We start from the raw sequence: 26,270 nt of genomic DNA on the forward strand, positions 1-26,270 counted from the left end.
AAATATTTGGGGTACACAAAGAGGTCTGAATCTGAATTTATTTAGAAAAAAAAGCTCTTGTTGTTAGTTTAGCAGTCTCATAAGGATAAAAATATCAAAGTGACCACAGACATATGCCCTCAAACAAGCACGCACAAAATCAGTGTGCATTTATTCACATTATTGACTTTTCTGTTCTAGTTATTGCTCAGACTTTTCTTAACACTCAGCATCTGGGTAAGTAGGTTAAATAACAGCCATGAAGTGACATCAAATGTAATTTGTGTTTACTAAGGGTTACATATTAATAAATTAGACACATACTTCTTTCCATCCATCCATCCATTATCTTCCGATTATCTGATTATCATGGTCGCGAGGAGGCTGGAGCCCATCCCAGCTACAGTAGGAGGACAGGGAGGCTACACCCTGGACAGGTCACCAGTCTCACGCAGGGCTAACAGACAGACAGACAAACATTCACATTCTCATTCTCACTATTCTTACATGGGCAATTTAGAATCATCCGGCTAAGGCAACAGCACTTCCTGAATGTCTATTTATTGTAAAAGGACTACCTTTGATGCAATGGAAAACTGATTTGATATCTCTTCCGTATCGGCTCTTTTCATTGTCTTTGGTTTATCTGCAGTAATGAAAGTTTCTCAATAAACAGTTACAGGTAGAACACACATTTACAAATGAAACCTGTACACACCACTAAGTGTTTTCAGTTACAGGGAACATGTTTTCATCACATGTGAAACACAAGTCCCACAATCACTGCTTATTGGATGAACTGAAAAAAAATGCGTAGTTTCTGTTCACCTTTGTGATATTCAAAACCACTCTCACCAACCTTTCGCTAACAACCTTGCTGAGGACCCTGGTGTGCAGACCCCCTTTGTGCAGGTACAGTATAGTTTTGATTTTCTTTCATTTCAGTCAAAGTCTAAGGTTCACCTTTGCTGAAAGTGACATTAAAGTTTAGAGTGTGCACAGGTTCAATCAATGTTTACAGAGTGGGAACATTTTTCAGGCGTGACTGCTATTGCAGATTTGTGCACACATTTTGATTAATTTGTGCATTTGATTTAGTGAAAAAACCTGGACACTGATTAAGGAAACTATGGAGAAAATTGAAAACAATGACACACAACAGCACTTTGTGCACTGCACACAATGAATGTATGTAGCCTTTTTGTGGCTTTCCCCCCTTTTATGATCATTAATGCTATCTTATATTCTCTGAACAAACTGAGTTGCATTGACATAAATAAATCTAGAACTCTACGTTTTAATTAGAATGTTTTCAAAAAAATCCTACTTATTACTTAGAATGGATTGTTGCAAAAGAAATTCTCAAGCAAATTATACTAGCAACCCAAAACAATTTCCTTTTTCTCAAATTACAAAACTTCTTGGAGTAGCTTATCTTTATTCTGTGTGGTAAGGTAATATTTACTTAGATTTACTAACTTTACACCCCGATTCTGATATGATTTATTTCATTTTCTACATGATACTTCTTGTGTTAACATAAGCCTTGTATCACAAGGCTTTCATAAAACATGAAATTACAGATGCTTTAAAGAACAGGCCACCAATCCTGATTACTTGCAATATTCCAACATTTACATATTGATCAACATTAAAGATGCATTGATTTTCTTAGTCAATTCCAATTTCCAATTTTTTGTAAGTGTCTCTCAGTACCAATTTTTCATGTTCCAGTTTTATTTCTGAAACCTGTACTTGATGGCATAAACAAACAAAATTCAACTTTGTGTCTTCACTCACAGTGAGGAGCTTCCACGGTAACGACACATTAGTGTGCACCTGTGAGTATCTGTGCACAATTGAATGACACTTGGAATGAAGTTCACAGTCAGACATATGGGAGGCTGACTTACTGCTCAGGACAGAGAACTCTGGCAATCAGATGGCTCCTCTTCCTGACTGGTCGATTAGTGCATCTCTAATTACCAATTAGTCAATCAAACTTTAAACAAAATCACCTTTTGTGTGTATGCCTAATAATCTGATAAGAAAACTGAAAAATATACTTAGTAAAAATAAGAAATAGCAAAACAGCTAAAAATATGAGCTAAAATATAGAAAATAAACTTAAATAATATAATCTACACATACTATATTATTTTCTTTTGCTTTCTAATCGCTCTCCATAGTGCATAATCAGTTAAAAGTCAGGGTGAAAAGGTAAAGTAAGTTTTGGTTTATGTTTAAAGCTTTGAGCCCTTCATCTTCTCTAAGGTTCTCTACCAGACTGTTTGGTCAGGCAATTCACAATGTGCTGTACCTTCTCAACCTGCAATGTTTCTCCAAGCCAGTTTGTACCCATTGCAATGACTAAATATACACAAAAGTGGCTCAGTCACAAACAGTCCTTGATTAGTTTTTATTTGCTAGCTTCTAGGTTTGCTGCATTTCTTCTTTGATGTTTTCGTTGATAAAATCCTGTCAAAAAACACAAATCAGTGCATAGAATATACTACATAAATACATTTTTAAGTCCATAAATATAAATAACTTTTAAAATGTATTCTTGGTTAAATATTATAATAGAGAGTAAGTGAGAAAAGTGAGATATGCATCCAAATACAGAGTCAATGACCATTAGCTAATATTTGTTAGATAGCCTTGTCTAACAAAGGTTTATAATATTATAAGTCCTTAAGTAAGACTGTGAAATTTGACCTACTTGATATACCTGTCTAACAGTCTTTTTTAAATTTCTCTTTATGCTGGAAGAAAGTGGATTCAATGGATAACGTAGATACTACCAGCACCAGCCCTGACTCAACCTTGTACCCCTATGATTATGACTACGATGAACTCTGCAACAAAACAGGTGTCATCCAATTTGGAGCGATCTTCACTCCAGTCTTTTTCTCCATTGTGGTGATTCTCAGTATCTTTGGCAACATCCTGGTCCTCGTGGTGCTGGTCAAGTTTGAGAATTTGAAATCCCTCACCAACACCTTCATCCTGAATCTGGCTGTATCAGATCTCTTCTTCACAGCTTCTCTGCCCTTCTGGGCCTACTACAACATGCACGGATGGACCTTAGGGGAGCATGCATGCAAAATAGTGAACTTTATCTTCTGCCTTGGATTCTACAGCAGCGGTATCCTCCTCATCCTGATGACTGCTCACCGCTATATAGCTGTTATAAATCCTCTGTCTGACATTGTTTCCACCACAGGGTATTACAGTATTGTAGCATCTGCGATCATTTGGGTCGTTAGCATCCTGGTTTCCAGTCTAGCTTTTGCTTCCACCAAAGTTGCAGAGTCAAAGTACTGTGTATATGCAGATTCTTATTGGAGCTTGTGGGGAATCTACCAGCAAAACATCCTCTTTCTAATTACCTCAGTGGTATTCATGTTTTGCTACACTCATATCATGTGCAGGTTGCTTCATCCTGTGCAAAGAAGACGAAACAAAACTTTGAAACTAATTTTTATTCTCATGGTTGTTTTCCTTGTTGGATGGGTACCTTACAATTTAGTGATATTTCTGCAGTCCTTTTCCTACTGGCCCAGAGAAAGTGACTCATTAGGGGAAGATTGTCAATATAGCAAAAATCTGGATTATGCGCTTGAGATTACTCGACTTTTTGCCTTTTCACAATGCTGCCTTAACCCCGTGTTTTATGTGTTTGTGGGGGTTAAATTCAAAACCCATTTGAAGAAAATGCTAAAGAGCTTGGGCCGCAAAAAAACCAATAACAGCTTTCGCAACAGACAAAACCGGCACACAATAATATCGATAACAAGTGGTGAAGAGTTGTCACAGGCACCTTGATATTGTAAAAAAACAGAACTAATACATCTTGTTCATTAACATAGTTGATTCTCAAAATGTCTCAAACGGATTTCATTGTTCTTTTGAATCTGGGTTCACTTGGGAATGAACTGCCAATATGTTTTTCCAAAATGATTTCCCCCAATGTTGGTGCTTTTTACAACCATTTTCTGACTCTTCTTTAAAATTACTGATCAGTAACCTATATCAATGCAGCATAACGGCTTATTTTCATCAGATTATTGCTTGCCATTTATTATTCAGTCAAATATGTTTATATTAACATTCACTAAATAACATTAAATAAAAAATAAAATGCCAAAAATAGACTGAGCAACATAACCTGCTACTTCTTTGTGAAACTGCATTTGGTTTCCTAATGTCTTTAGCCATCAGTGATCAAAGTATGCACACATATTCAAGAGGTTTATTGTCATCATAAACATCATAATGGAGTGTGGTCTATATGATTTCAAACCAGAAGAGCTGGTTTGATTGTCTCAGAAACTTTTTGAGATATCTGGGATTAAGACTTATGTTTCTGGAGTTTACAGATAATGGTATAAAAAAAAAGCACAAATTGAAATGACTGGCAGTTACTAATAACAGAAACTGACTTTTTAATACAAAGTCTGAGTAAAATATTATAGAGCTGTTCATCCTGCCAAACCTATGATCGTAACTCAAACAGCCTCATTCAGATGATTGGATCATAAAGACTTCAAGTTGTTCTGGGGTCAGAGTGCAGTCGTGTAATTTACTGGAAAGGTGCAACTGAAACAAGAAGAATAGAAAAGTGGGAAACTTCTGTTTAACATCGATGGTGTGTAATATGTTGTAATATGTTGTAATATGTTATGTTTAATCAAGTTTGCTTCATGTACTTATCTGTGGTTATAGTTTCTGACCAAACTCTTCTATGATCAAAGAACCTTTTGTTGCTGTAGCAATTTCATTTGTGTTTAGATCTGCTGATTATGCTGTACATGGTATTACAGATATATATATATATATATATATATATATGTCACTTTGATTATCCATGATAATAATAAAAAAAAAAATCTTTCCAGTTTTCAGCAGAACATGACTTCTTCCCAACAGAGTATTGGGTATTGTGCTTATTTTCATATTCTAATACCATCAGCATTATTCTTTTGCTTTACAAAATAATAAACAAAATAATACACGCAGTTATTTTTGTGTTCATTTTGGCTAGTGCTGCATGCTTGTAGTCTGTTACATTTTTAATAAAACTATGAGAAAATATTAAAATGTAAAAGTTGGATTTTCAATGCAGAAAAACAAGTTGCCCATGGTTTTTGGGCATGTTTTTTTTTTTTTTTTTTTTGTTAAGACGGCCTCTCTGACTTAATGTGAAACAAAAAAAGGAACTGTTACTTTAGTCAAGACCATCAGAGCTATCTGACCAGAGCGCAATTCAACACCAGAGTTGACAGCTGATTGTTGAGGTAAGTTGCTGTATTATTTCTCCTAAGTTGGACTTCAACTGGCTGTTCCCACTTGCTAACATAATGGACAAAGATTAAAACTAAAATAAAGAATTTCTGTTATTTAATAGAGAACTGCTCAGTTAACGTCTTTAATTACATTTTAAAAATCTAGTTTTTTGTTTTTTGTTTTTTAGAAAACTGACAAAGGAAAACAACTTCACAATGAGTGACCATGGACTGAGTGATCATGTTGAATTTCTTTGTGAGACTGACTTTCCAAACATCACCGGCCCCCTTTTCATCCTGATCTTCATCCTCAGTGTCATAGGCAATGGTCTCCTCTTATGTGTTCTTTTCATCTACGAGAAACTGAACACAATGACAAATATTTTCATCCTGAACCTGGTCTGCTCTGATTTGATCTTCACCATCACACTTCCATTCTGGGCCGTCGATCATTTACACCACTGGGTCTTTGGGGACTTTGCCTGCAAATTCATGACTGCTGCATACTTTGTTGGGCTGTACAGCAGTGTCATTCTGCTGACTGCCATGACAGTGGATCGCTTCATTCTCGTGGTGCTGCACAACCGGCTGAGCAACCATGCTATAAGGCAGAAGTCTGGAGTTGGTGCCTGTATAGCTGCCTGGGTCATCAGCATCTCGGCATCCCTGAGTGATGCTATGATAGTAAAAGTAGTAGACTGGGAAAATGTCTATTGTGAGCCAATCTTGAAGACAAGCTTGGACGTATCTCCAAGTGTCACTGCTATTCTTCCTCCCATTTGCCATCATTATTTTTCTGCTATTCTGCCATCCTCAAGACAGTTTTACAAGTTTAAACAGAAAGAAGCACAAGGACTGTAGCTGTGCTGTTGTGTATTGTTGCAGCCTTTTTCTTTTGCTGGGGGCCATACCATATTGTGCTTTTAATTAAATCTCTTTATAAACCGATAGGTTGTAAGGCAGAGGAACGGTTAGAAGTTGCCTACCGTATTTGTGAAATGCTTGCCTATTCTCACTGCTGTATGAACCCTCTGCTATATATGCTCTCACAGAAGATGCGAAAGCATCTGTTGAATCTTTTGCGCTGCGAAAACCTGTGCAGGAAGAACAGAGAGAGAGACACATCTCTCAGTTCTGTTAGTCAGAAAGCAGTTTTCATAGCTGCGAGTTCTGCTATAAACTTGGAACTGCACAACAATCAGTTAAACAGCCACTTGTGAAGTTAAACATCTGTAAATATTCTTATTTAATTTGACATCTTTTTTATGTTCTCCTGAAATTAAGTAGAAATTACATGCATTTTTAATTTTAATGTGCCAAGTAAAAGCAAAATGTACGTGTGTCGGAATCTGTTTTCTACTGCACTTTTACAAGCAATGCTGTTTTTGTAAAAAAATAAAATACAATGTTACTGAAATCCAGTGAAGCTGTTTTCACTTCTCTCTAATCTCTGCACATGTCATTATAGGCTAGATGGAAAAAATGCAATGAAAGCAAATTTCTGTGGTCATATTAGTACGAAGTGTAAGTGTATTAACACAATCAGTGAGGGAAACACAGAGTGCATGCACAAGGTAGGCTCTTCTTGGCTGTCTTTCTCTTTTGAATTAGGTGATAATACTCATAAGAAATGATTCATGTAATAATAAAATATTAGTATTTATTATTTTTTATAATAACAATAATAAAGTATTATTTATTTATTATTAACAAAAATAAATGTTGTGACAGAAATACAGGAAATGTAAGGAAATGTAGGAATATGGAGTGGAATTTGATATAACTGCGATATGAATTAACCAGGGAATATTAAATAAAACTGCAGTGCAAGCAACATTATATGTTTTGACCATTTTCTTCACTGGTTCACAATAACCCCTGTGGACATGCTTTATTTGCCATTCATAGATTTATGATGTTATATCATTCTTTTTACATTTCTACATTTAATTTTTCCTGAATGCTGTTGAAGGCATGAATATTATGCTGTTCAACTTTATAATCATTGGTTCTAAACTGCATTAGTTTTTATCTTGACTAACATATTTGTACCAAAATGCATTAATTATGTTACTATATATAAAGAAATAAATAAAAAAATCATCTTCACAGTATAAGATTTTTTTTTCATTTCCTCAACAGTACTTTCCTCCCAAGACCTAAACAAGTAAATCATGGCTTTGGACAGTGACAGTTATGATTACATACACTTTAATGAGACTCACAGCAGCGAGATCGAGTATGACATTAAGATATCAGAACTTTACTATCCTGCTGCTGTCAACAGTCTCGTCTTCTTCATCAGCCTTCCTGCAAACAGCTTCCTGCTGTGGGTCCTCTGGACGGAACGAGCTTGGAAGATCACATCGGATATTTTACTTCTTCAGCTCACAGTTTCTAACCTCTGCCTCACTGTGACATTGCCTTTTGCAGCCTGTAATGCACTCCATGGGTGGGTCTTTGGAGAGTGGGCCTGCGGAGTAGGTGTAGGGATTTATTTTCTGGGACTGTTCACCGCCGTGGTGATCCTCACTGCCATGTCTTTGCATTCTTATGTTACTGTGGTTCAGCCTTGGTGCTTGTCTGCACAGGCCTTAACAAAATATGGTGTTCTCATAGGTAGCATTGTGATGTGGCTGGTGTGTGCTGCTGCAAGCATTAAACTGGCTGTGAGTTGTCGAGTCATTGAATTTGCTGACATTAAAGTGTGTGTAAATTTGGTGGAGTCACTAACCATGAAACTCACTGAAATCTACACACAGATTTTTCTTTTCTTTCTCATTCCTGTCCTTATCACTTCATTCTGTTATGTTCACATGTGGATAATGGCGAAGCAGGGCAGGATAAACAGCCAACAACAGCCTTCAAAATTGATTTTAGGCATAACTGTCAGTACTTTTCTATGTTTGGCTCCTTCTAGCATCCACATGTTTATACAGTCCTTGCTACTATTGGATTTTTATGAGTACACACGTGAACTGATATATGCATTGCACTATGCTTGGTTGATCATTCATCCCATCATTGACATCTACTGCTGCTTTATCCCTTTGGTGCATTTTATAGGAGTACAAAGGTTTAGGAGGTATCTTCCCATGCCGTGCAATACATTATCCCTGTGCAGAGATGAAACTAAAACTGACAGTCCAATGGCATTAATCCCTCTCCAAAATGCGGAAGAAATTTGAATTTACTGTAGCATGCATGCATTAGGATGAGACAGCTAGATGCTTGAGGGTTTGATTAGATAAATTAGCTGAACTTAATATAGTACAAGCAACAGTAACAAGATCAAAAAATGGGCAGCACCTATTAATGATAGAGTCTGACTTTGTTGATGCCAAAGGGGTGTACCACACAGCAAGATTAATGGCTTAGTGACCTGAGTTTTCTGTTACGAAAGTGACTTTGTTTTTACCTGGCTAAATCACCATAGTAACACGCTGAATACCCAACCAGAGAAAGTTGCTAACCACCTTTGTAATATTCGTTATGTCCCACATGGGTTTTCAGTTTTGTTGAGCCAGGTAAGACAAAGAAAGCCAACATTCTCATAGTTTACCTCTTTGGTAGAGAGTGGTACAAAATGGCAAATAAATAAAAAACAGCTCAATTAGTCAAGCTTTATAGAAAGACAAATGCTACATCTGCTGCTTCATGCACAGAAAATTCAGGGTGTTCTGTGGTTAGACTGGGATTCTACCAGTTACTGCAAAGGTGTCCATCATATAAAGAGAAACAGAAGTGACAATTTCATTTTGACATTGTGTAATGTGTTGTGTTTCAATACCTTTTCTTAATGTTTTTTATCTGTGTTTATATACTTTCTGATCAGAATCTTCTATTTTATACTTCTACTACTCCAAAATGATCTGTTGATTATACTGTACATTGTAGAAGTGATATTGTAGATCGGTCTCTATGATTACATGTGTTACATTTTCTGTTGTCAAAAAAATCACTTTCAAAGTTATTTTTTATACATTTGATATCATGATTATTTTCACATTTTATTTCATGTAAAGTATTCTCAATGCATTTGATTTAAAAAAAATAAAACTAACTTTTGTATCTTGTGGAAGTTTATTTAATATGAAAGAGATACCTTTTAATATTTTCTTAACAGCATACTTTCTTTTTCAACAAGCAAGCAACTAGGAAGTAAGTAAGCAAATTTCACTTTGACCTGTCGACTTGAAAGATCAATTTTCTCTTTCTAATCATGTTGGACAAATTTCCTGGTGCAGATCAGTTAGAGTGAAGTGTGACTTAGCATGATAATAGAAAAGGCTCAACGATTGATCCAGCGTGTTAACACCTTGCATGTTCAGTTCAACAAAGCAGGCAAGTTCAGCAGGTGCAGACTCAGCCATCAGATTAGCATGTATGAAAAACAAATAACCAAAAAACAAATAACCAAAAAAACACCAACAAAAAAAAACCAACTGGTTGCTGAATGTCCTTAATTTAACCAGTTTAACCACTAATACAACATCTTGAGTTTTCATAATCATGTTAGAGTTAATATATTATTACATATAACTGCAAGTTGTTTATTTCTGTATTTCTAACATTTATCATTATTAAATATGATTTAATAGTTAAATAAAAGAAACAGCTGCATGAAAATCAAAGATTAATTAAAACAGGGTCGAGCCAGCAGGTCTTTGTACCTTTCTCTGTGTTTCGTTGCAGGTGGTTTGGTGGGTGGATCCCAACTGATTTCTGCCCTCCTGTGAAGCTGCGTTTCTGGGCTTTCTGTCATACACCTGCAGGCAGTCTGCTCATTGAAAGCTGCGTAGCCTGTTTTAGACTTTCTGCTAGTGGTGTGTGATATCTGTGCAAGTTTTGATGTGATACCAAGTAAATACGGGGCCAGTATACTAATACTTTTAACTTATAAAAGCAGCTTATGAAGGGGAGAGTGGTGCGTCATTATCTACAAGATTAACACATTTTAAAAACCACTAAAAAAAATCACTGTGATTTCTACTTTTCATGATAATGAATGAACACAAGACCACGCCTTATAACTATCCTTGTGTTTTTGGGAGACCTGGAATGTCTTTAGACTTTTTCTGTATGCTGGTGGTCTGGGTCTGTCTGAGGGATTTACTTCCTCCTGTCTTCGTTTCTTTTGCTGCTCATTCTGTGTGAAAGCTCTTTTTATTTATACTAGTTTGTCACAGTACAGGATTTGTGTTCGCAGTGTTTTTATTTGCAGTTGTGAAGTACTTCTACACAATGCTGCGCTTTCTCACTCACTACAGCTCTGTGCGATTGAGTCACCTGACCACAAGACAACTAAACATAGTGGAGCAGGGAAGAAGGGGTGGCGCAAAGTTAGGCAGGATGAGAGGAGTGATGTTTGCACAGACACGTCAACTTTCTGATGACTGGGAGCAACGCACTAAAGGTAAAGGAGCAAAACAAAGTATCGATCCTATCATGCTAGCATTGATACCAGCAGTGGTATTGATACTACCAATAATCAAATTGATTTAATAAATGTAAAAATGAGCATGCACCAGCATTTTGGATACTGGATTTAATAAACTGGTCTTTATTATCAATGCTGCAGCAGGATGTAAAATGCAAATTGGGACAGCTTACGCTGAGAGGTACAATCAAGTAGCTGGGATAATGCACAGGAACATCTGAGTTGCATATGGACTTGAAGTCCCTAAGTCCCAATGGGAGACACCAACAAAGGTGGTTGAGAACAACAGGGCTAATGTCCTGTGGGACTTCCAGTTTCAGACAGACAAGCAGCAGCTGGCCAAGCAACCACCACAGTGGTGGCTGACAAGGAAGCGAAGACTGAGGTTGTGATAGATGTGGCAATCCCAGTGGACAACAACATCAGAAAGAAGGAGCATGAGAAAATAGAGATGTACAAGGGACTGTAGCAACAGCGGGATGTGGAAGGTAAAGTCCAAAGTGGTCCCAGTGGTAAAGGAAGCATTAGAAGCTATAAATCTGAAATTGGAAGACTGGCTCCAGCAGATTTCAGCACAACATCAGAGGTGTTTGTCCAGAAGATTGCAGACATAGGAACACCTAAGATACTGCTCAACACCCTCAAACTATCAGGCCTCTGGAAGAGAGCCAAAGCTTAAGATTCACATGCATACTATCCCTTCTAAGGGGTGGTTATTTATTTATTTATTTTTTTCATTTTTATATGGGAGGGTAACAATTACCGGGAAGTGTAACTTAGGATAAAGAGCGTGACGTTTTAGTTTAATAACAGTGACGTGTATGCTGTGTTTCATCAAGTTATTTTCAGGTTTTGCAGTTCATATGATTGGGACCTTTTATTGTTATTCTGTTGTAGCAATTTTAAAATACACTGACCTACTGAATATGCTGTACATATTATTAGAAGTATATTTTAGGTTATCATTGTCAGTTTTTTGAAGGTTTGCTGTATATTTCCAGTTTTCAGCTGAAAATAACTGCTTTCCAACAAGTTTTGGGTACTGTCCTCATAATCACATTTTAATATCATCAGCAATATTCATGTGTTTTGCAAAAGAGAAAAAACTGCAACTCTGAATTACTGTGAATAAAAAGAGGAACTGTAAGTTAACACAAGAACTTCACAACTTTTCCAGCACAATGCAACTGACCACAAGGCATGACAGCTGATGATTTGGGTAAGTGATTTCTCTATCCCTGTTGCTTACATAAGGTGAAAACTAAAACTCAACAGTTTGTGTCATTTTATTGGAAAAAGAAGAGGTAATGTACATACATTTTATAAATCTGGTTTTATGTTTATGTTTTTTCTAGAAAACAGACAATGACAAACAACTTCACAATGAGTGACCATGGACTGAGTGATGTTGCATTTCTTTGTGAGACTGACTTTCCAACTTTTACTAGCCCTTTCTTCATCTTGATCTTCATCATCAGTCTCATAGGCAACAGCCTCCTCTTATGTGTTCTCTTCATCTACGAGAAACTGAAAAGTATCACAAATATTTTCATCCTGAACCTGGTCTGCTCTGATTTGATCTTCACCATCACACTTCCATTCTGGGCCATTGATCATTTACACCACTGGGTCTTTGGGGACTTTGCCTGCAAATTTCTGACTGCTGCATTCTTTGTTGGGCTGTACAGCAGTGTCATTCTACTGACTGCCATGACAGTGGATCGTTTCATTCTCGTGGTGCTGCACAACTGGCCAAGCAACCAAGTTAAAAGGAAGAGGTGTGGAGTTGGTGTCTGTATAGCTGCCTGGGTCATCAGCATCTCGGCATCCCTGAGCGATGCTATGATAGTAAAAGTAGTAGACTGGGAAAATGTTACCTATTGCGGGCCTGAATTTGAAGACAAGCTTGGACGTTATCTCCAAGTGTCACTGCTATTCTTCCTCCCATTTGCCATCATTATTTTTTGCTATTCTGCCATCCTCAAGACAGTTTTACAAGGTTTAAACAGAAAGAAGCACAAGACTGTAGCTGTGCTGTTGTGTATTGTTGCAGCCTTTTTCTTTTGCTGGGGGCCATACCATATTGTGCTTTTAATTAAATCTCTTTATAAACCGATAGGTTGTAAGGCAGAGGAACGGTTAGCAGTTGCCTACCATATTTGTGAAATGCTTGCCTATTCTCACTGCTGTATGAACCCTCTGCTATGTATGCTCTCACAGAAGATGCGTAAGCATCTGTTTCATCTTTTATGCTGTAAAAAACTGTGCAGGAAGAAAAGAGAGGAAGACACTGGCCAGAACACTTCTGTTACTCGTAATGTAGCTTTCACAACTGTGAGTTCTGCTGTTCAGTTGGAACTGCATCCATTAAACATACACAGTTGAAATTAAACACCAATTGAGTCTGTAACTATTTTTATTTGATTTGACATCTTTTATATATTCACCTGAAATTATTTTTTAATGTGTAAAGTCAAAGATTTATGTGTGTAAAGATGTGTATTTCACCGCTTTAATCAGCTGTGCCTGTAAAAAAGAAAATGTTGCTAGAATCGGTTGAAGCTATTTTCTCTTCTCTGTTCTTATGGTATGCCAGGATAGACTGGGTTGGAAAAGAAATGCACTGACAGAAGATTTTTGTGATGGCTGATAGAGTCAGACTGGTCAAGTATGAGTGCAATAACACAACCATGGAGAGACTCATTGAGCAGTACCTAAAGTCACATGGAGTGCAAGCACACGGTAAGCTCTCCGTGGCATTTTATCTCTTTTGAGTAAGGTGACAACATAGTAATGGGAAATGATTTATGTAATAATTAAAATCTAAAAGGTTTCAAAGAGAAATATAGGAAAATGTTTTTGAAAAAATGACTCTGGATCTTATATGGGTGTGAAATTAAAGTGAACTCTTTTTACTATTTCATTACAAAGGCAAAAAGAAAGGTCTCGCATTATGAACTGAATAATTAACATGGGCTTGGGTGTTACTGCAATAACTAATGGGTATTTAAGACTTTCATTTTCAGATCATTTGATTTACTTTTGTGTGTGTCAGTAGAATTCGGGTGAAGGCACACTGACTTTGTTGGTCAGACCTGGACACCTGGAGTTCTGTAGCTGTCACGGTTTTGTTTATTTATCCGCTGCCTTGGTCTCAGTTTGAGATCTTGTTGCTGATTGTTGGTACTCCTGCTTTTGTATTTCTCTCTGTATGAGAAGAGGCTGACTCTCAGTTGATGATTTAAATTATATGCATGAACTGATCAACAGCTTATTGACTTCTCTCTTTGTTTGTCTAATATGTTAACATGCTCTGATTTCAAATTTCAGTTTGAGAAATTCAGTCTTCTTTTAAATCTAGTTTCACTTGGGAATTACCTGCGAACATGGTGTCAGTCTTTTTGCATGCATTCTTAATAGTCAACTCTGACTTCTGTATTGCATATCTGGACCACTCTAAGTTAATTGACGTGTAATATGATGTGCTTTGTTTGGTATCTTTCATGTAGTTTTTTGTAGTTATCTATTCTTGCTATAAAACCGTGCAGTTTTACAACGGAAAACTTTCGATGTTGATCTACTACACTGGGCATACCATCAGAGATATCATAAATCTGTCACTTTGATGATATCATGGATCCATTTCATTTTATCAGCAGGAAATACTTTCTTACCAACACAATGGTTGGTATTGTGCTTTTACATAAAAATTATGTAGTCAGCATTTTCATGCTTTACAAAAAACAATCATACATCTATGTTTATGTGTGTTCTGATCTGTGCAGCATGTTTGTGCACCGTTATATGTCCCTGATAAGTATGAGAAAAAAATATTCAAACATTTGTGTTCCAAACAGTCAGTTTGTGTCATGGTCCGCGGCCCGGTGTCTGAGGAGCAGATGGGATACCCACGACTACGGGTGTGGCTGTCGTCTCCACACCTGCATCCCATTCCAGGCGATCATCAGGAGGACTATTTAACCCCCGCTCAGCTGGCTGCTCCATGCCAGTCCGTTAGTCACCATTCAGCGGTTATCGCTCGGTGTGTTTGAGCCTACATCTGCCTGTCCTCCTGCCCGCCTGGAGTTCGAATAAACCACCAGTCATCATCTCCTCCGTCTCCCTGGAGCTCTCCCGCAGACCCTCACCCCTCTCTCCGGTTCCCACGGCCCAGCCCTGATCATAAGATAAATAACTCTACCCCGTGTATGCTGTTATCTCCCCGCTCCCCAGTAACTCTCTTGCCTTTTCTGTTGCAGCCTCCCACGGTCCTGATCATGGCGTTCCCGAGTTGTTTGTCTCCCGGTCCCTTTGTTTTAACATTAACTCAGCGTGTTTTCCTTTGACCATTCCGGGACACCCTTAGTTCAGAAATAAAGTTTATTTTGCGTGCATCTCTGCGTATTGTGTTTGCTTCTGGGTCCAGCTTGTGTGCTTGAACTATGGTTCTTGACAGTTTGAGTTTCATTTTCAACTTTCAGTTTCACTATGAGAAAAGGATTGCATATGGATTCTTTTTCTTAAAAAAATGTGACCTTTGGTAAGGAGGCATCGTTGACTTAATTTGAAACAAAAAGAGGAACACCGATTTGTTTAAGTACATTACAGCTTTGTCAGCACAGCTCAATTCAACAGAAGACTTGACAAGAGATGCTTGAAGTAAATTGTTGTGTTTGCTCCTCTAATTTTGTACTTTACTAGAATGCATGGTTTATGTAACATGAAAAAACTAAAACTAAAAGCAACAGTTTGTGTCATTTTAGAGAAAAAAATTTAGCTTTGTGTTTATGTTTTCTAGAAACAGACAATGGCAAACAACTTCACAATCAATGAGGCTGCATTTCTTTGTGAGACTGACTTTCCAATTTCAACTGGGACACTCTTCATCATCAGTCTCATAGGCAACGGTCTCCTCTTATGCGTTCTCTTCATCTACGAGAAACTGACAAGCGTCACAAATATTTTCATCCTGAACCTGACCTGCTCCGATTTGATCTTCACCATCACACTTCCATTCTGGGCTGTTGATCATTTGCACCACTGGGTCTTTGGGGAATTTGTCTGCAAATTTCTGACTGCCGCATTCTTTGTTGGGCTGTACAGCAGTGTCATTCTACTGACTGCCATGACAGTGGATCGTTTCATTCTCGTGGTGCTGCACAAGTGGCCGAGCAACCATGCTAGAAAGAAGTATGCAGTCGGTGCTTGTATATCTGCCTGGGTCATCAGCATCTCAGCATCCCTGAGTGAAGCCATAAAAGTAAAGGTGGTAAACTGATATGATTTTAACTATTGTGAGGATGGATCTGATGAACAGCTTGGTCGTTATCTCCAAGTATCACTCCTATTCTTCCTCCCATTATTATTTTTTGCTATTCTTCAATCCTCAAGACAGTTTTACAAGGTTTAAAGAAAAAGAAGCACAGGGCTGTAGCTTTGCTGTTGTGTATTGTTGCAGCTTTCTTCATTTGCTGGGGGCCATACCATATTATGCTTTTAATCAAGTCTCTCAATACAAACAAAGATTGTAAGGTACTGAAACGGTTAGCAGTTGCCTACCATATCTGTGAAATGCTTGCCTATTCTCACTGCTGTATGAACTCGCTGCTGTATATGATCTCACAGGATTCGCAAAAGCATCTGTTTAATCTTTTGTGCTGTGAAAAACTGTGCAGGAAGAACAGAAAGAAAGACACCAGTCAGAAGACTTTTGTTATTCAGAATGTAGCTTTCACAGCTTTTCACAGCTCTGTTGTTAAGAGTAACTGAACACTGATCCATTAAGCAGGCACAAATGAACTGTTGGTTCAGTGTGTAAATACTTTCATTTGAATTTACATCTTTTATATATTCTCTTGAAACAATATACATCTATTTTTCAGGTGTTTAATGTGCCAACTAAAGGATGTATGTGTGTAAAAATGTGTATTTTATGCTGCACCATCACTTTCTGTTTCTTCTTTTTAAAATGTTGCTTAAATACAGTGAATCTGTTTTGTCTTTTCTGCTGTCTCATGGGAAAATGTGTCTTTTCTGTGGCATGTGAAGATTATTCCATTAACACCCATTTTTTGGCATCCCAGGTAGAGTCAAACTAGTGTGATATGCAATACAATGAGCAGTACTTTGAGTGACATAGGGTAGGTGCTTAATAGACAAATTTATGTAATGCAGATGTGCAGATATATCATTTAAGAAAGAAAATGTCGATGTTATGCAAGCAACAATGTTTGCTGTGACCCTTTGTTTCTTTGACTCTCAGCGACCCCTGTAGGCTCACTTAATGTAATTAAAGATCTCTGTCATATTATTGCTTCGCCATTTAAAGTGGTCCTTTAAATTAAAATCGAATTCTATATACTTGTTTTGAGAAGAAATGCCCAGAAAGTAATAGTCCTCCCAAAAGTGGAGTCACCACTCCACCTGAAGGGAGGGGAAATCATTGATCATTTAACATTAATCACAGTGTAAGATACAAAACAGAGCAGTGGCAAAGTACTGACATTAGAAGTACAGACACCTGCGTTAAAAAAAATACTCCAGTAAAAGTTACAGTACTGAGCCAACTTCTTTATTTAGGTAAAAATAGAAATTAAAGGATCTGAAATCTATTAAAAGTAAGATAAATGTAAAAAGTAGCTCCATGAAGCAACTTTGCAAAAGTAACTGAACCTTTGCAATATTAATATTGATATTTCTGTTCTTTACATCCTGGCTTCTTTCCCATGCTGTCAATCTCAATATTGACATGTCTGATTTCTTTGAGTTTCTTTTCATGTAACCCACCTCCTCCCCATCTCCACCTCAGGCACCTCGGCCAAAGCTCTATTCAAGCCTCAGTCTTCATCTTCACCACCACCTCCAGCGTCTAGATTCTGGGGGGTTTATCAGAGTCTTATCGCGAATTACATTCATTTCTTTGTCACAATAAATCATGTTCAATTCCTCCAAGTGATCTCTCCTTATAGAAATGATAATAAAATAATATTAGTACACGAGAGTACAAATGTTAGTCTCATCTAAATTCTATTTTTTCCGAATCTACTCACCTTAAAGGAAGAACACAAGCAGTGAAAGAGAATTTTAAAAACTTAATATTTTTTGTTGCTTAAATTGTAGAAGGTGAATTTTGCCTCCACACCTAATGTCATGTGAGTGCTGTGTAGGAGGGAGAGGGAGGACCCAAATGCAAGATTTGAAACTCAAAATGATTAATAACTGAGGAAGGCAGATTTATTTTGCTGTGACAAAAATGCTAAACACAAGAAAAACATAACTTGAACTGCAAACTGGGAATAGGAAAACCAGGAACACGGGAAACCCCACCCCCACACAGACACACTCGCACACATGCGTGCAGCTGCTAGTTGATGAGAGACACCTGGAATGGCTAACTGAAGGCCGGACAGTGCTGATCCCGATCCTCAAGGACCCCCAGAAGGGACCGATCCCATCCAACTACTGACCAATAACCTGCCACTGGGTTGCTGTACCACATGGAAGCTCTTGTCAGACATCATAGCGACTAAGATGAATAGGCATGGCTCACTAATAATAATAATAATAATAATAATAATAATAATAATACATTTTATTTGAGGGCGCCTTTCAAAAACCAAAGGTCACCTTACAGAAGAACAAAATGAATAAAAGGAGCAATAGTCATAAAATACATAAAATAAATTAAAATTGCAAAACAGAACTTGACAACAGATAAAATCAGCACAAAACCGAATAAGCCAGTTTGAACAGATGTGTTTTTAACTGTGACTTAAATACGGGAAGAGAGTCTATATTTCTTATGGCTGGAGGAAGAGCGTTCCAGAGCCGAGGAACAGAGCGACTGAAGGCTCTGTTCCCCATAGTGATAAGACGTAGGAACGGGACAGTAAGATGAATAGCAGATGAGGATCTGAGAGGGCGGGAAACAGCGGTGATATGAAGCAGGTCACACAAATAGGAAGGAGCAGATTTATGGATACACTTGTATGTGAGAAGTTTGATTTTAAAGTTTATCCTGGCTTCTGGGCAACCAGTGAAGCTGCTAAAGAACTAGGGCAGGGTTTAGCAACCTTTAACACCGAAAGAGCCATTTGGACCCGGTTTCCATGCAAAAGAAAACACTGGGAGCCGCAAATACTTTTTGACATCTAAAATGAAGATAACACTGTATATATTGGTGTGTTGCTTATGAAATCCTTGAAGTGCTACAGAGAAAATAAAATTTTATTTATGTAATTAACACATTTTAAACTCTTAAAGAAATATAACAAAAGGAAAGACACCCAGCTGAATTAAAATGATCCATGTAGCAAACAAAAACTGTTATGTCGCCTTTGGGCTTTTGGAGCCTTGACCTGACTTTTAAAAAATAACTGGAAAAAAAAGCACTATGCTGCTAAAAAATAAAAAATAGATATTTGCAAAATTCTGCCTAAATATGTATTTTACCTGGTTAATGTTTGTGGTGGGGCGTGGTCTGCAGCGCCGCTGCAGGGGAGGCGGACACACCTGAGCGGCACCCGCAATCACGCCTTGCCGCCTTTACGTCTGTGCTATCTATGCTGTTGTGTATGTGTGACGCTTATTTTGAGCGATGAAAAAAAAATAAAAATAGAATAGAATTCTATTTTTATATTTCAATATCACAATAATCTTCCAATTTAGAACTACAAGTTAAAAAACAACTTACATACACTTCAGCTAAATACTTCTAATTTATTTTCCCAAACCACACGGAGCCGCACTATAAGGACTAAAGAGCCGACTCCTGAACTAGGGTAATATAAGCTCTTCAGTGGGGCACAGAAAGAAATTGGCAAGAGTACCAGAGGCGCAAAACACCAGCTACTGGTAGACAGAGCAGTTGCCCGACATTGCAAGACTATAGGCTGACCAACCTGTGAAATGCCTAGAACTATACAAAATCAACAGGACCCTAAGAGCCTTTATCAGGAACTCGATGGGAATGTGGTGTATAAGACTACAAGCCCAAGTCGCAATCAAGTGCGGGCTCTGCCTCAGTGAGATCACTGACAAGACTGGCTATGGATGACATCAAGCTGTATGTCAAGAGTGAATGAGACATCGATTCACTGATCCACACCAGGATATACAGCAATGACATCGGACTGCAGATGAAAAATGAGAAATTCTACTTAAATACAGTACTTTGTTACTGCTCTGTAATATATTATCACAAAGCAGACACAGATGGAGGTTCAGAGAAAGAGTGTGATGTAAAAGAGTGTGATTAGGCTCAAACAAAGATACCCTAATTACTTTAACCCATGTTGTAAAGAAAAAAAAAGACTTCCCAAATCTGCCTATGAGGGTAATTTTAACGTTCCACCTCTCATGTGTAACAGACAACATATTTTTTAAGCTTCATTTACTCACATGCCTACATGAACAATATACTCCTAAAATGATGCTGCATGGCACACATTAAAGACATTATATTTAAAGGCATACTTGAGTTATTGTATGTGTGACAGTTTACTTACTATGCAGATCTATGATTAAACTCTACGACTGGTGAGCTCCCACTGATCAAGAGGAGGTCATGGTGTAGATGCTGTCAGGCAATTCTTCATATCAAACGTCTAAATATTAAAACGTGTAAATATCAAATCTTTACACGTTGTCAAGAATATACACAAAAATGTGAGTTAATTATTTTCCAATTTTTCCTGCTGGTTTAATCATCTCCACTGCCTGTGTCAGAGCTAGGATCACATTCATACACATTGTAACTTGCAAGTAGATGTTAAAAAGTATGTATCCTTCTGGGGCAGAAAAAAAAATTAAATAAGCAAAATAAAACAGGAAAAATATCATTAACATTCATAAATAATGATGTAAGTTAAACAGAAGCATCAAACAAGTCTTCATTTGAGCCAAGATATGGTGAGCTTTGGTAATGTTTTGTGTAAACCACAAGCATCATTGCTGCAAACGTATGTTACGTTATAACCACTGTGAGGAAATATATTGGTGTCACATCTGACTGAATGTGAAACGCAATAGTAATGTTAAGTTAACATTAAGTTAAAAACTAAGAGAGAATATAAAGTCTACACGGTAGAATAAAGTTCCTAAGAAGCCTTTATAATATAATGCAACATATTGCATTAGGTAGAAAAGTCAGTGCACATCTTGTTTCTTATTCACTTGATTTTTGTAGCTGTCACAGGTTTGAGTCTGTTTTTTTCTCTCTGCTACCTCTGTCTGAATTTAAAACATTGCTGCTTATTGTATTTGTGCTTTTTTTGGAGCTTGTGTTGCAGATGTTTACTGTTTTGTTTATAGCTCATAGTTATAAGCCCTCTGTATAGGTCACCTCCTCCCTGTTTCAGAAGAAGCTATCAAATTTCTATGTAATGTAAACTTGGAACGTGGAAATTTTACATTACTGCATCTTATTGCCTTCGAGCACTTTCAAGCAAACTCAGTGATGGTGCATGAAAACCAGCTAAATTGTTTATAGTAAGCCTGGGTGGTTAGTTACCACACTCTTTGTAGGTTTGCTTTCATTCTGTACAAAACTGAAAAGCATTTCGATCATTTTTGCTTTGCATATTTTTTTTGAGTGATTGTTTTTGACATTGTATTTTTTTTTTGTATTTTTCGTAAAGTTTTGTTTTGTATATTTTGCATATAAACTGGACAGTTGACTTTTGTATACTTTCAGCTCAAGTGGAAGGTAATTTGTGTAGTTGCAATATTAATTAATAAGTGAGATATACTGTAAATATGATTAATTACAGTATAAGCCCATTTGACTGTTTTCTTAGTTTTGATGATATATCAACATATTTTCTCTTTGTCCCATTTCAAGGCCTAAAGTGGTGTTGGCTGGTTAACTTTGATGGTGAGCTCTACTAATTTGCTTGCTGTGGTTATTCTTGTGGGTAAAAATGAGATTTAGATGTGAATTTTAGATGTGAAGTTAATTTCTTGAACATTCTTCCTCTTGGTAGTCACAACTCTGAGTTCATGCTTTAAATAATATGTATGGACTGACTAACCTCTGTTTTATTTCTTTTTTAGAACAAATTTTAAAACAAAAGCTGCTCACTGACCTATAAAACACATCAACACCAAAGTAACACAAACACTATATTGGAAAAAGATGTTTGTTGTTTAATTTTCATGAATCTTTTTTTTTATGTCATGCTTTATTGGCTGATATGAATTCCCCCCCAAAATAAGACATTTTGTAGAATTTGTAGGTAGAAAATAGATGTGATATCATTAATACATTTTATAAAAAACCTTTCCATACTTACATGAATATTTAAAGTGAAAAGAAGCAAGATGGAGACATATTTCTGGGATCATAGAGGATTTAGAAGAATTTGAATAAATCTCAGAGCAAAATGTAAAATCAGCTTTCGCTGCACTGGGATGGAGACAGAAATCTTAACTTCAGCAAATTAATCTAAAATTTTAATTAGTGGCTAAATATCACTAGCGTAATGTGATGAGAAAGTGACTCATTAGGGGAAGATTGTCAATATAGCAAAAATCTGGATTATGCACTTGAGATTACTCGACTTTTTGCATTTTCGCAATGCTGCCTTAATCCCGTGTTTTATGTGTTTGTGGGGGTTAAAGTCAAAAGCCACCTAAAAAATCTGATAAAGATTTCAGGCCCCCCAAAAAAGAACAACAACAGCTTTCGCAGTAGGCAAAATCAGCTCACAGTGACATCATTGACAAATGCTGAAGAGCTGTCAGTGGTGCCTTAATGTCGGGAAATCCAGAAGAAAGACATCTTATTCATTAACATGGGCAGTTCTCAAAATTTCTAACGTAAATTCATGATTCTTAAAAAAAGAATATCTTTATCTTTATTGTGACTTTGCAACATGTACATTACAAATCTGCTTCACTTAGGAATTAACTGCCAACATGTTATTCCAAAATTACTGTTCCCACTGGTAGTGTTGCTGTGAAGTGTGTCATGCAGATTGTAAGATCTGAGAGAATTCAGGCTGGTGTGGTCAGAGTGACGTCCTACCAGGTACTGCAGAGGGGTAACTGAAACAAGAAGAATACAGTGGGTGAGGTTGTGTAACATGTTGTATTACATAAAGTTTTTTCAATGTAGTTACCTGTGATTATCTAATCCTTAATTCTAATTCAAAGAGCCTTTCAGTGCTGTGTTAATGTAGTAGTTTTGATAGCATGTAGATCTACTGACTATGCCATACATAACAACACACAAATAAATGAATAACAAAAAATCTTATATTCATATTATATTTTATATACTTGCAAAAAATTTTTGTGTAAAATTATGTCAAAAATATTAAAAGACAAAATGTTTTATGGGGTTTTATTTATTTATTTTTTCAAGATGTGGTTTATGTTAGGGGCGGTATCTCTGATTTCGTGTGAAATGAGGAAAGGAACTATTACTTATCTGAAGACTATCACAGCTTTCACATCATAGTGCAAGTCAGCAACGTGGCAGTTCACGTTTGCGGTAAGTTGATCAGTACTTGTTTTTATTACAAATGTGCTACATAATTACTTTTTATATTTACCTAAAATACAAAAACTTAAACTAAAATCAACAATTTCTGTTTACAGAAAAGTGTTGAGTTAATGTGTTTAATTAGTTTTTAAAATGTAGGTTTGTGTTTATGTTTTCCAGAAAATTGAAAATGGCAAACTTCACATCCACTTATGATGGAGTGAGCGATCATGCTGCATACATTTGTGATATTAATGTTCCCACCATCACTGGTCCCTTCTTCATCTTGATCTTCATCATCAGTATCACATGCAACAGCCTCCTCTTATGTGTTCTTTTCATCTACGAGAATCTGAAAAGTATCACAAATATTTTCATCCTGAACCTGGCCTGCTCTGATTTGATCTTCACCATCACACTTCCATTCTGGGCTGTTGATCACCTACACCACTGGGTCTTTGGGGACTCTAGTTGCAAATTCGTGACTGCTGTATTCTTTGTTGGTTTGTACAGCAGTGTCATTCTGCTGACTGCCATGACAGTGGATCGTTTTATTGCTGTGGTGCTGCACAAGTTGAATAGCAATCATACTAAAAGAAAAAAGTATGCAATCGGTGCCTGTATAGCTGCCTGGGTCATCAGCATCTCAGCATCCCTGAGTGATGCAATGAAAGTAGAGGTTGAAAACTTGGATGGTAAAAACTATTGCTACGATAAATCTGATGAACAGCTTGGACGTTATCTCCAAGTGTCACTGCTATTCTTCCTCCCATTTGTCGTCATTATTTTTTGCTATTCTGCCATCCTCAAGACAGTTTTGCAAGGTTTAAACAGAAAGAAGCACAAGACTGTAGCTGTGCTGTTGTATATTGTTGCAGTTTTTTTCATTTGCTGGGGGCCATACCATATTATGCTTTTAATTGCTTCTCTTTATAAACCCAACAGTTGTAAGGAACAGTTAGAAGTTGCATACCATGTTTGTGAAATGCTTGCCTATTCTCATTGCTGTATGAACCCTCTGCTATATATGCTCTCACAGAAGTTGCGAAAGCATCTGTTGAATCTCTTGCGCTGTGAAAATGTGGGCAGAAAGAACAGAGAGAGAAGCACCAGCCTCAACCCTTCTGTTACTCAGAATGTAGCTTTCAGTGTACAGAGCTCTGCTGTTTAAATTATTTAGATTTAATACATATTTAATCTGTAAATACTTTTATAACAAAAAACTGGGTTTATTTATTGTTAAATCTTATTACATCATCCAATGACATTACAACTTTCTTGAATTTAATGTAACAAGTTAAAGATGCATATTTCACTGCTACTTGTGGTATATGTAAAGGTATGCTAGATTTCAAAATATTTCATTGATAGTCATTTTCTGCCATTTCAGCCACCTTTACTTTCTGTTTGAGAGTCACAGCTTTGACTTTAGTCATTGTCTATTGGGTGAAGATCAGATGACTGACTTGACCATTGGAAGATAAATTAAAGGTACTCTTTAATTTGCTTGCAGTATGCTTTGGGTCATTATCTATTTAAACTCCTGTGCGATCAGTTTTGCAGCATTTGGCTCAGTCTCAGAAGAGAGTAAATCCTGTATAATTACATGCATTAATTGTCAGCCTGAACAGAGTTGGCAAAAGTATAGATTTTCTTTCCTGAGGTAGAAGTACAGATACCTGAGTTGAAAATTGCTGGGGACAAAGTACTGAAACAACTTCTTTACTCAAGTAAAAAAACAAAACAAAACAAAACTTCAAGTGTGAAAAAGTAGAAGCTCTGAAATGTACTCAAAGCGAGAAAGTAAAAAGTAGCTTCTTGAAGCACAATTCTACTAACCATTTTAGTATAAAGGTAACTGAATCTTGTGCTATATCATTATAATAATCAAATAATATTACTACATAAGAATACAAATATTTGAATCTAAATTCTAATTCTAATTAATGTACTTAACTTGAATCTGCTATGAAGGGCACATGCAGTGAAATGGAACTAATAAAAACCCAGGCTATTTTATTTTGTTTCCTGGTAGAGGGTGACTTTATCTCCGCAAAATTAAATAAATAGTTACATTTCTCCAAGAAGTGAGACTGGAATAGGCAGGAATGTCCAAGGGCATATCGACTGGTAAGGAATCTGCAATGTTGCAGGACATACAAGGCAAGTGTGGCAGGTTGCCGTCAATGTAGAATTGATCAAGCATAAAACATTTTCATATGAAGTTCTCTGGCTGATCTAAATGCAGCAACTAATGTGCCTAAATAAGCAAATTACTCATAAAATCATTTTGTATGTCCTAAATAAAGGACACTGTTCTCTAAGCCAAATGTACTTATTTGCATTTGTGAACTGCTTACTTAACATGCAGATCTCTGCTTAACCTCATCTTCGCCTACTGATGAGAAGGCTGTTGGGGAGATGTACTTAATATCTCTTAATATCAGATTAAAAATGACAAAATTCAAGTTATCTTGAATGCTTCAAAGACATCCTCACGAATTCTCAAGAAAAAAGAGAACTCATCAGTGACTGTAAAAGTTGTTAATCATAATCTGTTGGTTTAATCATTTCCACTGTTGGTGTCAGAGCTGGGATCACATTCATACATATGGAAACAGAAGCATCAAAAGGTGTCATGATCCTGGGTTGTTGACCCAGCGTTTTGTGTTCATTTTGGTATCATCTTATGTTTTGTGTTAATTCTTATTTTGTGTTAGTTTTCAGGGTTTGGTTCTTGTGTTTAGTGCTTTAGTGTTTTATCAGCCCTACCCGTGTCTTTACTCTGTGCTCTGTTCATGTCCCCGAGTTTGTGTTGTAAAACACTCTGTGTGTTTCCTGTTTTACTTTGAAGGTTTGTGTCTCATTGTGTCTAATTAGGTTCGGCTGTGTTCCCCTCCTGTGTGTCATTCCCTCATTACCTTGTGTGTATTTATAGTGTGTACCTGCCTGTGTTCCTCGTCGCGTCGTCTGTGTTACTCTGCGTTAGTTGGTATTTCTCTGTCTCTCTGTTCTCATCTCGTGTTCCTCTCCATGTTGCATGTTCCAGGTTTATTAGTTTTTCCCAGTCCTCACCACC

General features: G+C 36.9%; 4 protein-coding genes and 1 pseudogene across 6 annotated transcripts; all 5 read left to right on the top strand.

Moving 5' to 3' along the window:
- Positions 1-803: 803 nt before the first annotated feature.
- On the top strand, positions 804-5,000 carry LOC102314094 (chemokine XC receptor 1). The gene is made up of 2 exons (XM_005912473.3): positions 804-891; positions 2,752-5,000. Exon 2 carries the CDS (start codon positions 2,764-2,766, stop codon positions 3,805-3,807), a length of 1,044 nt encoding a protein of 347 aa, XP_005912535.1. The 5' UTR covers positions 804-891; positions 2,752-2,763; the 3' UTR covers positions 3,808-5,000.
- Positions 5,001-5,216: 216 nt separating this feature from the next.
- Positions 5,217-13,437, top strand: LOC121814418 (chemokine XC receptor 1-like). Of its 3 annotated transcripts, none has more exons than XM_042220275.1 (3): positions 5,217-5,279; positions 5,456-5,973; positions 12,578-13,435. In XM_042220275.1, the coding sequence occupies exons 2-3, from the start codon at positions 5,484-5,486 to the stop codon at positions 13,090-13,092; spliced, it is 1,005 nt and encodes a 334-aa protein (XP_042076209.1). In that variant the 5' UTR covers positions 5,217-5,279; positions 5,456-5,483; the 3' UTR covers positions 13,093-13,435. The 3 variants fall into 3 exon arrangements, with proteins under 3 accessions (XP_042076209.1, XP_042076208.1, XP_042076203.1); XM_042220274.1 differs by lacking the exons at positions 5,217-5,279; positions 5,456-5,973 and adding exons at positions 10,620-10,683; positions 11,885-11,926 and having other exon boundaries at positions 12,063-13,437; XM_042220269.1 differs by lacking the exons at positions 5,217-5,279; positions 5,456-5,973 and adding an exon at positions 10,723-11,926 and having other exon boundaries at positions 12,063-13,437.
- On the top strand, positions 5,997-8,798 carry LOC102313586 (chemokine XC receptor 1). Its single transcript, XM_005912472.3, has 2 exons — positions 5,997-6,841; positions 7,410-8,798. Exon 2 carries the CDS (start codon positions 7,442-7,444, stop codon positions 8,453-8,455), a length of 1,014 nt encoding a protein of 337 aa, XP_005912534.1. The 5' UTR covers positions 5,997-6,841; positions 7,410-7,441; the 3' UTR covers positions 8,456-8,798.
- Positions 13,438-13,449: 12 nt separating the features above from the next.
- Positions 13,450-16,967, top strand: LOC121814420 (annotated as a pseudogene).
- A 6,414-nt stretch (positions 16,968-23,381) lies between these two features.
- Positions 23,382-24,400, top strand: LOC121814447 (chemokine XC receptor 1-like). The gene has a single exon (XM_042220432.1). It carries the CDS (start codon positions 23,382-23,384, stop codon positions 24,360-24,362), a length of 981 nt encoding a protein of 326 aa, XP_042076366.1. The 3' UTR covers positions 24,363-24,400.
- The last annotated feature ends 1,870 nt before the right edge of the window (positions 24,401-26,270 follow it).

This window comes from Haplochromis burtoni, unplaced genomic scaffold (genome assembly GCF_018398535.1).
Source record: "Haplochromis burtoni strain Fernald_Lab_line unplaced genomic scaffold, NCSU_Asbu1 Contig_3, whole genome shotgun sequence".
Classification (NCBI taxonomy): Eukaryota; Metazoa; Chordata; class Actinopteri; order Cichliformes; family Cichlidae; genus Haplochromis; species Haplochromis burtoni.